This window comes from Artemia sp. Qi Xiang Cuo, chromosome 20, assembly GCF_049724085.1.
Source record: "Artemia sp. Qi Xiang Cuo chromosome 20, ASM4972408v1, whole genome shotgun sequence".
In the NCBI taxonomy this organism is placed as follows: domain Eukaryota; kingdom Metazoa; phylum Arthropoda; class Branchiopoda; order Anostraca; family Artemiidae; genus Artemia; species Artemia sp. Qi Xiang Cuo.
In genome coordinates, this window is record NC_142813.1 from 1,742,576 (window position 1) to 1,756,487 (window position 13,912).

At 33.3% G+C, this 13,912-nt stretch overlaps 1 protein-coding gene across 10 annotated transcripts in view; it reads right to left on the reverse strand.

Moving 5' to 3' along the window:
• The window catches only part of Eaat1 (Excitatory amino acid transporter 1), a 225,597-nt gene that overhangs the window by 50,715 nt on the left and 160,970 nt on the right, over window positions 1-13,912 (reverse strand). For all 10 annotated transcript variants that reach the window (XM_089106433.1, XM_089106435.1, XM_089106434.1 and 7 more), the window contains one exon: window positions 10,771-10,813. In XM_089106433.1, coding sequence (XP_088962559.1) covers window positions 10,771-10,813 — 43 coding nt within the window. The remainder of the gene's footprint in view (window positions 1-10,770; window positions 10,814-13,912) is intronic.

Genomic DNA, 13,912 nt, shown 5'->3' on the forward strand with positions numbered 1-13,912 from the left:
AAAAGAAGAAAAAAACGAAGTTTAAAGTCCATTTTTCAGGGCATTCTTTTTATAAACCATTGATTAAGCAAAATTTTATGAGATGGCTTTCTGAAACGGCTTTCGAAAGTTGAGTATCATTTCGCAGCTATTGTCTTCACTTTCTAGATTTGGGCCGTCAATGGGCCTTTAAACGCGCTGATCAAATCTTTCCCAGTTCCGGGACAATAGCCTTGGGAATCAATTTCATCTTCAATGAACGCCCTTGGATTATTTGTACAAGGTTCTTGGGACTTTCTTGGCACATCTCAATATTGCTTGCTGTTCAAACATGGGAAGGAATTTCATGGAAAGAGCAGAAGCTGAGGCTTTCCTCGTTGCTTCAAGGTTACTTTGTACTAGATTGCAAAAAAGGGATTTTGCGACTTGAGGTAATCCTCTTAAATACTTGTGCAAAGAAGATCTCCATAATCATGATATCATGATCTCCATAATCATGATACACAAGGAGCATCGAATCTAGTACATCAATTTAGAAAAAAAAAACTGGAGCTTCTTTTGTAATAAGAAATTTTGCTCCCTGCCTATGGGATATAAACCGGTTGCGCTTCGAAATGCAAGTCATCTCGGAGCCTTCTAGGCCACAGCCAAAAGATTTTTCCTTGCAAAAAAATAGTATTTGTATATGTGTTTTGTGTAAGAATAATTGTTTTTGAATAGCTGTGAATTTAAGTCTGTGAAGAAGATCAGCCAGGCCTTCATGTTTGCTGTTGTTAATAAATAATCAGGCTATTTGATTACTTCTTTCCAGTAATCTTGACTACTATTGTGTTTTTTTTATTTATTTTTTTGACAAATATTTATTTATATTAGTATTTAGTTTTGACAAATAAAAACCACACTGCTTAAAATGTATACGGTTTTCAATAAAACACGAGTGACACCTAAAACGGTTTAGAGGGTTTGAGAGGAGGGGAGGGGGTAACATCACTCTTAATTTTAAGCATTGAAAGCCTCTTTATATGAGTTTAGCTTGATTATTCATTTTAATTTATGTTATTTTTAGGATTCTTATATTCATTCACAGCAGTATATGTTATCTTTATGTCTGACATGACAGTTTATTTTGATCTTTGTTTGTTTGAAGCTTGAACTATCAGATTTCTTTATTTCTGCTCGTTTTAGGCTTTCTGAAACAGGGTCTCAGGTCCTTACTCTTCTTAGAAAGGTTTTGTTTAGAAATTACTTTTTGACATTAAAAAGAAGATAAGAAAGAAGGGTATAGAAAGTCGCATATCCTGATAAGATAAAGATAGGTTTATTAATGAGCTTATTTTTAATTTATTTAACGCCACAGTTGTACATCAGAAAGGGAAAACTGAAATGAAAAGAAAATGATAGGAAAAACATTAATCAGCACTAATTTGTCAGCTAATCTGTTCGTTAAATTACAATTTGACTTCATTTCTGCTTATTTTAGCTTTTAATATGGCTCTTTACTTATCTTGGGTAAACCTCTTTTCCAGAAAACGAATTGAAAAATTAATTTCAAAATTGTATCTAATTTATTTCATTATAGTTAAATTAATCAAATAAAAAAAACAGGCCTGAGCATCTCTAGGTATCTAAAAATTGATGCAGTGTTCTCTAGTCCAAAGTGCTGCCAAGAATTATAAGAAAATAATTAAATAAAAAAAAAATTGAAAACATAGATCAATTTTGATTTGAGATATGCACATTTATTTTGTTCAGTTAACATACATTTTTCTCCTGCATAGAAGTTTTTCCTTCATTGATTTTTCGGAGTATTATCACTGCGAAAGTCTTGGTGAAAAAATTGTCTATATTTCTAACTTGCTTCATCAGGCAGTAATAAGCTATTAATAATTTAACATTGAGCATACTTTACTAGGGAAATAATTGTGAGCTACTAAGAGAAGCAAGGAAACAAAGGCTGCATTGAGTGGGCGACATCCAATCCGCTGTTTAGCAGAATTCTCCACTAAAGCCTATTTGGACACGTTTCTCAGAAATTTTCTAAAGAATCATATTTTGCAAGACAAAGTGATCAGATAATGCAGTTATTGCAAGATCAGCTGCTTAACTGAGTGATAAGCACCAAGAAAAGCATTGTTCCCGGCTAAATGATATATTGTTCCCGGCTATGTTCCCGGCTAACTATAATAGAAGCTAATCATAGAATCAGACAACATGCGATTTCAAAGAACCTTGTACATTTTCCACATGATTTTTTGCTCATGTCTATTATTTCTGGTTTTTTTGGCTTAGTTGTAATAATCCTTTGTTATTTTTCTTTCTTTATTTTTCTGTTTTTTTTCTTATTTTTCTGTTATTTTTCTCATTTTCTTTGTTATTATTCTTTGTTAATTGTGTCTTGTGTTTTTGGTCGAACGGCTTCAGAAACCCTAAAAACGAGCTCTAGCTTTATCTGGTTGGTGTAAATTTATAAATACAAAAGAAAGTAAAAAAAAAGAAAATGCTAAAACCAAATAAAGCACAGTTTTTCTATTTTTTCTATATTTTCAAGCAGTTCGTGGTAACGAACTTTAAATAAGGAGCGATGCGGCTAACTAGTAACCAAACTCTAAGAAACAGTCTTGATAACAATAGATACATCAAAAGAATCGAATTTTGATGCTTATTCAAAATATATAAGACTTATCAAGTATAATATTACCTATCAAAGGTTACGAACCTCAGAAGATTTTCCATTTTTTTAAAAGGGGGAACCACCCTCGAAACAACAAGTGATTTTAATGAAAATTCCACCATCAGACTCAGTATATTAGAGAACCCTGCTGAAGAGGTTTCAAGCTCCTATAGAAAAAAATGTGGAATTTTGCATTTTTTTTTACCAGAAGGAAGATCACTGATGCGTGTTTATTCTTTTTTTCATGGGTGATCGTATCGAACCAGAAATCCTAGAAGATCGGAGAGGGCTCATTTTATCGGAAATAAAATGTTCTAGGAAAGTTTTAGTTTGGCAATCAGAGTTTTGACAAAGATTCAAACTTTCAAACAGTTCGTGGTAACGATGGTAAGGAGCGACCCGGCTCAATAGTAACCGAAACTCGAAAAAACGAAATGTTGATACAAATAGATACACCAAAAGAAGAAGATTTTTATACTGATTTTAAATATATAAGTTTCATCGAGATTAGTCCAACCCATAAAAAGTTACGAGCCTGAGAAAAGTTGCCCTATTTTCGAAAAAAGAGGGAAACACGCTCTAAAAGTCATAGAATCCTAATGAAAATCACACCATCAGATTCAGCATATCAGAGAACCCTACTTTAGAGGTTTCAAACTCCTATCTGCAAAAATGTGGAATTTAGTTTCAAATCAAATTTAGTTTAAATCCAATCAAATTTAGTTTAACCCATCAAAAGTTACGAGCCTTTAAAAAAAATGCCTTATTTTTGAAAAAAGGGGGAAACACCCCACTAAAAGTGATAGAATCTTAAGGAAAAATCAAACCATCAGATTCAGCGTAACAAAAAAGAGAGAGGGCTCTTGAGAGTGCTGGAGGGCAACTAGGCCCCCTCTCACGCTCTTTTTTCCCGAAGTCATCGGGTCAAAATTTTGAGATAGCCATTTTTTCAGCATAATGGGAACATCTAATAACTATGTCTTTGAGGACGATGGGGTTACGTGGGAGGATCTTTCCATGAAAGAATTTTTCATGGGGCAAGAGAATGTCTATGGAGGGGATACTGGGTTTCCCAGCATTATTTAGAAAACAATCAGAAATTAAATAAAAAACAAGTTTTTTCAACTGAAATTAAGGAGTAACATTAAAACTTAAAACGAACAGAAATTATTACGTATATGAGAGGGTTCGTCCCCTCTTCAATACCAATAAGAAATTATTTTTAATAATTTCAAAGAGCTATTTGTTCTAATTAAACGGCCTTTGTGATTCCGAGGTTGTTTTTAAAGAATTGGAACAAAATTTTGAACTTTAGCGTAAAGAGCGAGGTATTGACGAGGGGGTGAACCCCGTATTTTACCTATGTGAGAAATTTCACCCCCTCGTCAATACCTCGCTCTTTACGCTATAGTTCGAATTTTGTTAGATAATGGCCAACATAAGTAATAATTTGTTTGTGTTATTTCCGGTCAATATTTTTATGAAAATGAAAGTCACAAGTTGAGCATTTCTCAAATCACTGAAATGAATGAAAAAAAAACTTTAAAAGATATATGTAATAATTTATGTTTCTTTTAAGTTTTAATGTTATAATTAGCATTTAATTTTACCTTAAGAAGCTTCATAACTATGGTTTTTATGTGATGATAAACCAAAGATATTGTATGTCTTCGGATTGTGGTTGTTATTTAAAAAAAAAAAAAAAAGTTCTTTCCAACTGAAAGTAAGGAATAACATTAAAACTTAAAAGAAACATAAATTATTACATATATCTTTTAAAGATTTTTTTTCATTTATTTCAGTGATTTGAGAATTGCTCAACTTGTGACTTTCATTTTCATAAAAATAGTTTCGACCTCTTTGGCTGTTTTGTTTCTATGCCTTACAAAATTAGTACCGCAAATATCGCTAATTTAAGTTACATGGGAGAATATTTCTATGGAGATAATTTCTCGTGGGGAAGGGAATTTTCCGTGGAGGGGGATCTGGATTTTTGTACATTGCTTAAAAAACGATCAGTAATTAAATAAAAACAAGTTTTTTCAACTAAAAGTAAAAAGCAACATTAAAACGTAACAGGAACATAAATATTACGTATATGAGATGGGTTGTCTCTCCTGAATAGCTCGCTCTTGCGCTAAAGTTTCTTTTTTAACTTTTAAAAGAGGTTATTATTGTAATTAAACAGCCTTTGTGATTCGGGATTCATTCTTAAACAACTGGAACAAAATAAAACTTATGTTATTATAAGGTTATTATTAGTTAAAAAGAGTAAAATTAATATGCAAATTTAGTTTTAATTATTCATATACTGTGAGCCAAATTCAAAACCTGCATTAATTCAAACACGTTCAGAAATTAAATTAAAAAAACAAGTTCTTTTTAACTGAAGGTTAAAACCTAAAACGAACAGAAATTATTCCTTATATGAAAGGAGCTGTCCCCTCAACGCCTCGCTCTTTACGCTAAAGTTTTTTATTGTTTTATAAAGCAGAGTCGTCAGAATCAGTCAAACTTTAACGTAAAGAGCGGGGCGTTGAGCAGGGAACAGTCCCTCTCGTACACGGAATAATTTCTGTTCGTTTTAAGTTTTAATGTCGTTCCTTACTTTCAGTTAAAAAAAATTGCTTTTTATTTAATAGCATAAAGAGCGAGGTAATAAGGAGCGGGCAGCCTTTTCATATTCGAAAGTTTCTATTCGTTTTAAGTTTTAATGATGCTCCTTACTTTCAATTTAAAAAAATAGTTTTTTATTTAACATTTAGAAGAGGTAATTTCCTGTATGAAATTATTATATAAAATGGTGCTTCACATTGCCAGTTAAGTACTAGTAACTTTTGTTCGGTTTTTACGGAAAACGGAACTGGAATAAGGGGAGCGTTCGGATGCGGATAAGGCGAAACCAATGATCAAAAGAGAAAAAGCGGCAGGTCTGATTACATTACAAGTACTTCGTAGACCAAATAAACTAAGTAACAAGTAAAGCAAATAAACAAAATAATAAGACAGATTTTTTTCTGTTTTTCTGTAGGGAATATATTACCGTTCCGTTTATTCTTTTTGAATGTCTGTTTCCGCGATTTTAGCCCAATTATACAGAAGTTTTTAATACAAAACCGATGAAAATTATCAGCCAGTAGCTAAACTTTAGCGGATGTTGCCTTCTTCAAAGAACCTTAGACAATGACGCGTCTTCTAGCAGTGTGCTCAAACCTTGGCGCATTTCTCCCTTGTGTTTTCCTTGTGCCACAACCATATGCATCCTTCTGTTCAAGTTTTTGTCCTACCCCTTTTGTTTGCAAACTGGTATAAAATAAGTTGGTAATATAATTCGCAAAGTTTGCCAGCTTAAAAAGGTAAGTCATGCGGTAAGATTGCATACCGCAAGATATACACAACCAATCCCCAAGGAACGCAAATTCTAAGTTTAAACCAATTGAACCATTATTTTTCCTTCTACAATTCTGAAACCTACAAATGAAACCTAGTATATATATATATATGACTCATTCCATGATTGCTCCGTAGACTTTTACAAAAAATCAGCTCCATGTAAAAAATTAAATTACAAAACTTAATGTAAAGAATTAAAAGAATAGTAAATAAATAGAACTAATTTATAGTTTACCTTATAGTATAGTTTATTGTTTAATATATATAATATAAATTATCTATAGTAATGTATATATATAGAAGATATATTTACTATGATAAACATGAGCTTAAATAAACGAACAAATTAAATTAAATTAAATTTCTTGTCCAAAGGGCTCATATAGTTTTTCAGTCATTATTTCACTCCTTTGAATGAGGCTGATATTCTTAATTGGAAAGTGATACTTTTAATATTAATTGAATTAGGCAATTTCAATTGAATTTTCAGCATGTTGCAGTATGCATTTTTCAACATAACAACGTTTCATTTTGTTATCCTCAGGTTGGCGACTCACACAAATATGAATAGGCTACATATTAAAATACAAAAAGGTGGCAAATAAAAGACCCTCCAAAGGTAATGAAATAATTTTAAATAATTGATCTTGTACTTTGGCAGAAGAACGTTACCCATCAAGTCAGTGACAAATCCAAGCGCATAGAGCCTAGCTTATAGAATGGGCAAAGGTGGCGATGGAAAGGCCATCCAACGGTAATTAAATAATTTGGCAGGAAAAAGTTACCCACCAAGTTGCTTTTCATACAAGCAACCTGGCTAATAAAATGACTAATGTTTGTTTAAGGAAATTAATATAAATTTATCCCATTGCATCCGAAACTGAAGTTTCTACTTCCTTCTCAGCCAGCAAAATCAATTAAAAGGAAGTTGTACGGAAAGTAAGTGCTTACAACCAAGGTAATCTCTGAGGAAATTAGCAAAGAAAAGAAAGAGGCTCTAAAGATTTCGGAGATTGGGACTTTGCCAGAAAAATTTAATTTAGAATGAAGGTATAAAGCTATGACTGAATTATTTTATTAATCAAAGGGGTGCACAGAAGTAAACAGCTGGCACTTCTCCACGTAAGGCATAGAACTTCTTTTCCTATGTATATGCAAAGCAAACAGTTATTTCTGGTAGCTCAATTTCTTTAAAATTTGTGTTTTCATTTTCTCAATTTTTGAGTAGCCTATATCAAATTGCTTCATTTGACAAAAGTAAATTCACAAATTTGTTACTTTTGGCAAAATAAGCTCGCTTCATGATGAATTATCTTCACTTTATACTATCAATGAAAATGAAACCTGACAGGGACAATGAAGGACAGGGACAATGACAGGACATTATCCTGAATAGGCCAATGAAAATGAAACCTGATTGTTTGAACTGGTGAAGTAGAAACTTATACAACCATATACATCTTGATCAAGCAGTTCGTGGCAACAAACTGTACGTAAGGAGCGATCCGGCTCAATAGTAACCAAAACTCTAAAAAACGAAATTTTGATATGAGTAGATATATAAAAAGAACTAGCTTTTTATGCTGATGTCAGCTACATAATGTTCGTTCAGTTTATCATTGCCTATCAAAGGTTACGAGTCTGAGCAAATTTGCCTGATTTTCAAAAAAGGGGGAAACACCCCTAAAAGTCATAGAATCTTAATGAAAATCACACCAACAAATCACAAAACAAGTTTTTTTGGTACTGTTCTATTAGCTGGAACCCACGCAAGAAGTAAAGTTTGGCTAATGTTAATGAAATAAAGTAAAATAGGATGAAAATATAATAGTTTAGAAACAAATTTCGGCTATATATTTGCAAATTAGGGGGGGGGGGTGAAGCATAGCATATATTAAACACGTAGCGTAACCTAACCTAGGTACCTTTTTTCCCCCTAAACCCTAAAAAACTAAAGTTTAAATAATGTAAACGCAGTGAGAAACCACTATTTGCAATCAAATTCTCCGTTGAAACAACCTGTTTGACTATTTTTTTATCATCTATCTTGCGTGGGTTCCAGCTAATAGAACAGTGCCGTTTTTTCAACTGAAAGTAAGGAGGAACATTAAAACTTCAATCGAAAGGAAATTATTATGCATATGAGGGGAGTCGATCCTCCTCAATACCTCGCTCCTTACGCTAAAGATGAATTCTGCCCAAATTCTTTAAGAACGGCATCTGAATCACTATGTTCGTTTAATTAGAACAATAAGAAGCTTTTTTTAAGTACTAAAATACTTTAGCCTAACGAACGAGGTGCTGAGGAGGAGCAATCCCCCTCATATATGTAATAATTTCTGTTCGTTTTAAATTTCAATGTTGCTCCGTACTTTCAGTTGAAAAACCTTTTTTTATTTTATAAATTAGCAAAGATCGGAAACTCAAATTTTAATGAAAAAAAACCTTCATATTCAGTTTTCAAGTTTTTGTTAGTAGTGGGCATAGAAGTAAAACAAATGGAGTGAGAAAAAAGAAGCTAAAAACATATAATTTTATTTTACAAAAGTATAAAATGACTAAACAGCATAACATAGTGTAGCTTTCTTCTGAAGGTAAAGTTATATTTGGGAATCAACTGTTAATGTTTGAATTTTACGTAGAAAATGCGTTCTCAAATTTAACAAATAGGTTTTTCTTATTGAACTGTCCTAGTCGGGTGTCAGGGTTTCAAGTTATTTGGTATCCATGCTTATTTGGTTTGGAACGGGGGTCAATTGTGGGACTCTGCATGCACAGCCAGAGTCGACCCAGCTCTAAATTGGTACCTGGAGAAATCAGGGGGGAAAACGCGGGAAGCGTCGGGTGATTGGCTCCCATCCACGCATTGCACTCCTGGCCTAAGGCATTGAATTAGGAGATCGATACCTACGCAACACAGACCATTGGTCAGGATGCGAAAATATTTTTTGCTTATTTATTTTCACAGCATAGTATGGCAACACTGACGAAAATGTGGTATTCCCGTAAAAACTAAGGAGATCACAGAGTGATCTCCAAAGAGTGATCTCACCGTGATCTCCTTAGATTTAGAAATCTTAAGAGATTTCCCACAGAAAATCTCAGGAGATAACAGCTTTTAGGTATTTTAGGTAACCGAAAAATAAATTTCGGTTTTAGATAACCGAAAACCGGTAGAAAAAAACGGTTAAAAAAACTGGGTTTTAGGCAACCCAAAATGACTATTTTTATGACTTAGGCGCTTTAAAGAAGCAGTTTTATTTATCTAATTGCATAAATGTTTTACTACTTAAAAATATTGAACTATGCAACTGCGGTGATTTTTTATTTATTTATTTTATTGACAAGTTCATATAAAGTAATTGAAAATTGCGGAGACACCGTCAAAATTCCTACTGACAAAGAAGGAGGGAGTCGCCCAACCCCTGAGATTGGTCAGAAGGGTCACTTTTCCCCTTTGGAAACATTAGAATTTTTTATCTAAAAATACACTCCTCTCTCCAACCAAAATTGTTGAGTCACTTGGAGATCTTTAATCTTGGTCTGATAACGCCAATTCAACCCATTCCCCTTCCCCTTTTCCCTTCTTTAAGATGACCCTCCTCGTAAATAAGACCACCATGGGCTACTCATACAAGCCGAATTCACAAGTAAACCTTGGCTTCAAGCTTAGATCTCTACTCCCTTGAAATTGGTCCTAGGAACATCCTTCTCCTCCTTAAAAATTTATAAAAATATGGGTTTAAAAATTCACAAGAATAAATCTTTAGAAGCCTAGATAAATAGGATACACCCATCAAATAGCACTTTTCACAAAGAAAGCCTTTGACGTCTGAGCAGAAAGGTTCTCCCCCCTAGCCACAACCCTCCCAATAAGATAAAAGCACAATTTTTAGTCACTCAATATGCCACACCTTCTCCACTTGGTCGAAGACAGAACTTTATGTAGGAATTACATCCTGGTGAATGAATAGGCCCAACAAAGTCCTTTAAGGACAGCCAGGACTTGAGTCAAAGCATTTCAGGTCTCTATATGTTTTGTTTGCTACTTGATCCACTCTTTTAACATCAAAATGTTACACTTTAACGGTGTTTTACTTAATCATTAGAACTATATTTTAACACCTTACAGTACAATCATTACGGCTCTAAGCTTGGAAATGAAGAGCATCATGTGTGTGTACGCGCGCATACGAGTGCATAAGCATCGAGTACGAGTGCATAAGTACGAGTGAATAAGCATCTAAAGAGCCTTGAATTGAGTTCCTGATGTAAAATATTAGACTCCATGCTGAGCACTTTATCTCTAATATAATGGGTCTCAAATAAGGGTCAAAACTAGGGCCCCTTTTGTTCTATTGAATTTAGACATATATGGATGTTCTAATTCAAAGTATGAGTATTGTTATTATATAAATACTTTTAATATAAAAACTTGGCTTTAAACATTAAAAAATTTCTCAAGAAATGTATTGTCATGAATATATTTAAGTTTCCATTTAGTACAATTTTGCCGTATTTATACTGATTTCGCCAAGATCTCGAACTTAACTGGAGAACAGTCAACAAAATCAATGAGGCTCTTGGTAAAGTCCATTGTACCTTACCCCTAAAGATACTGAATAGTAATCTCTGATATTTAAAAGTTACTGTTCCTCACTTAATCTACTTTAATACCAAACTTTCTCACCGCATAGACAAAATAAAAATATTAAAGAGTGGCTTACCTGGGCAATGCATGCTTGTATCAGGTTTGGTGGAAAGAGGTTCCTAAAAAATAGTTTATTAACATTAAACCGTCTTGTAAGAGTTCAAGAGTCTATGAAAAGCTTTGAATAGATTGGGGGTAGAAAGAACATAAGTAGCTTAATCAGGCGGCTTAGTACTGCAGTGAGATGCTGGAAGTTGTAGCGGCAGAAGTTATAAGAGACAGAGATCATAATACCCTGTGTCGATTAGCACCTATTGTTTGTTCCCTTTCTTCTTTTTTTGACCAGACAAATATATAGAAATATCGAGGGACCTCCGTAACGGGCAAGGGGGCTAAACTTTAAAAAATATGTGGCGGAGATGGAATATTATTCTTAATTGAAAGGTGGTGAACATACATCAAACAGTTCGTGGTAACGAACTGTAAGTAAAGAGTGACCTGGTTCAATAGCAATCGAAACTCTAAAAAACGGAACTTTGATACCAATAGATGCATCAAAAGAATTGTATTTTTATTCTGATTTCAAGTATATAAGTTTGATTAAGTTCGGTCTTGCCCATCAAACGTTACGAGCTTGAGAAAATTTGCGAGTTTTTGAAAACAAGAGGGGAACGCCCCCTAAAAGTCAAGAAAATCACACCACTAGATTCAGCGTATCAGAAAACCTTAATAAAGAGGTTTCGAGCTCCTATCTGCAAAAATGTGGAATTTTGTATTTTTTTTTTTGCCTTAAGAAAGACCACGGATGCGTGTTTATATTTTTTCGTTGTTCTTTTCCCAGGGTTGATCGTATCAACCCAATGGTCATAGAATATCAAAAGAGGGTTCATTCAAACAGAAATTAAAATTTATATTGCCCTTTTTAAGTGTCAAAAAAACTGGATAGCATCTAGGCCCCCTCCCATGCTCATTTTTTCCCAAAGTCACCCGATCAGCATTTTGAGATAGCCATTTTGTTCAGCATAGTCTAAAAATATAATAGCTTTGTCTTTAAGGAAGACTTAATCCCCCATAGTCCTGAGGGAAGGATTGCAAGTTATGATCGTATTTACAATGTTTAGATATAGTATTGGTTACTGGGAAGTATACAGACGTTTTACGGGAGTTTTTTTCTGGCGGGGGAGAGGGGTCGGGGGAGGGGGTTACGTGGTAGGATCTTACCATGGAAGAATTTTTCCTGGGAGAAAGGACTTTTCCATGAAGGGGGCACCGGATTTCCCAGCATGGTTTAAAAAATTATCAGAAACTAAATTAAAAAAACAAGTTTTTTCAACTGAAAGTAAGGAGCAACATTAAAACTTAAAACAAACAGAAATTATTACGTATATGAGGGGTTCACCCTCTCTTCAATACCTCGCTCTTTGGCTACAATTAGCAAAATATGTCACTTGAAAAAAGATCGTGGGCCTTGATCGGCAGTGGCGATTCGAATAAATTTTATAACATAAATTGTATTGTAGAGGAGAAAAGAGAAAAATATGTCTTTTAGATATATTGACTGCAATCAAGGACCTTGACCGTTTGATTGATCCATTTCCCAACTATTTTTGGTGAGTAAAAAATGACAAAAATTAAAAAAAAAACGAAAAGAGAGAAAAAACTGAAACGCTAGTATCTCTTGAGGCTGAAAGAAGCTAGAAGAAAACAAGCTGAACTATTAGATAGAAATTACTAGTTTGAGGGGCTAGGCTGTAGACATTTAATTTTTTAAGCAAAAAAAAAGCAGGTAACGCTTTTTAACTTAAAATAGTATGCTTAAAATGTAAAGGAATAGGGAAAAGATTCTAGAATATAGTATATATATATATATATATATATATATATATATATATATATATATATATATATATATATATATATATATATATATATATATATATATATATATACATGTACATACATAATTTTTTTAGACTCTAAGCATAATGGCTCACTCAAAACTACACCCTTCCTTCCCCTCCCCCTAAAAAATAGTCGTTCCAACGAGCCAGGATGATCTTTAATTAGCTACGGGATGAGACCCGACATTATTTAGATAGCTATTATACATAGTTGGGATTGAGTTTTTGGAAGGTTAAAAGTGTTTGGATGAGTTTTTGGATTAAAATTTTTTTCGATGGTTTCAACTTGCGATTAATTTGGAATGTTTGTTTGGACAGTATCAGCAATTAGATTGCAGCATTGCAAAGGGTGTTACATGATTATTTTTTCTTTAAACTTAGTCTTGCACTACACCTCCTCAAACATAGCAAGTTCCATCAATTGTTTTGATATATTTTTTTATAGTTTATTTGACTCCCTAAAAATTTAAGTTTTCTAAGTACTTTATGCATTCTTTTCACCGTAAAAAAAATATTGGGAAATCGAAGCTTAGAAATCTTTCTTTTGGAGGAAATTACTTTATAATAAAAGTAAAATAAAACGAAACATATTTTTCAGTTTTTTTGCTCCGAAAACAGCAACCAAGTTATGGGAATTGATGTTTCATTGCGTTTTCCAGATTGAACATATAAATACAATAGTAAGTTTAGTAGGACTTTTAACTTTGAAAAAGGAATTGCACTAGGTATATTTATTATTAAAGAAATAGAATTACAATATTCTATTAGTATAAGAACTCAAACCTTATAGCTATATTGACCTCAACAAGAAAAAAATTATGCAATAGGTTGAAACAAGGACTTCTGGAAAGTGAAATTAAAAAATTTGAAGTATTTTAGTCTTCCTAGGGCGCCGGAAATCACTTAAACTTGTAGCAATAAGTACTGTGGAACGCGCCTTTTAGAATTTCCTAATATACTGGAACCAGAAAAGGGGCTTTAAAACATGACACGAAAGAAAATATGACACAAATTAGAAAGTGAGTATATGAATCTTTTACAAAGGCTATGAACTATAAACATTTAAAACTACTGACCACATGGTTTTAATCACATGTATTTTTAAATTTATGGATGTTTCCCTAGCTAACTATGTGGACGATATCTTCGATATCAGTTGAACAGCGTTTGAATTCGATAACAGTTGAACAGCGTTCGAATTGAGGGAAATTTTCGAATCCTCGATAGCGAGTAAACGCATTGCTTTTCTATTTAATGGAAGCCAACTGAATTCTTGCTGTTTAACCGCCACTCACATTGCCAGATAAATGTTCAGCT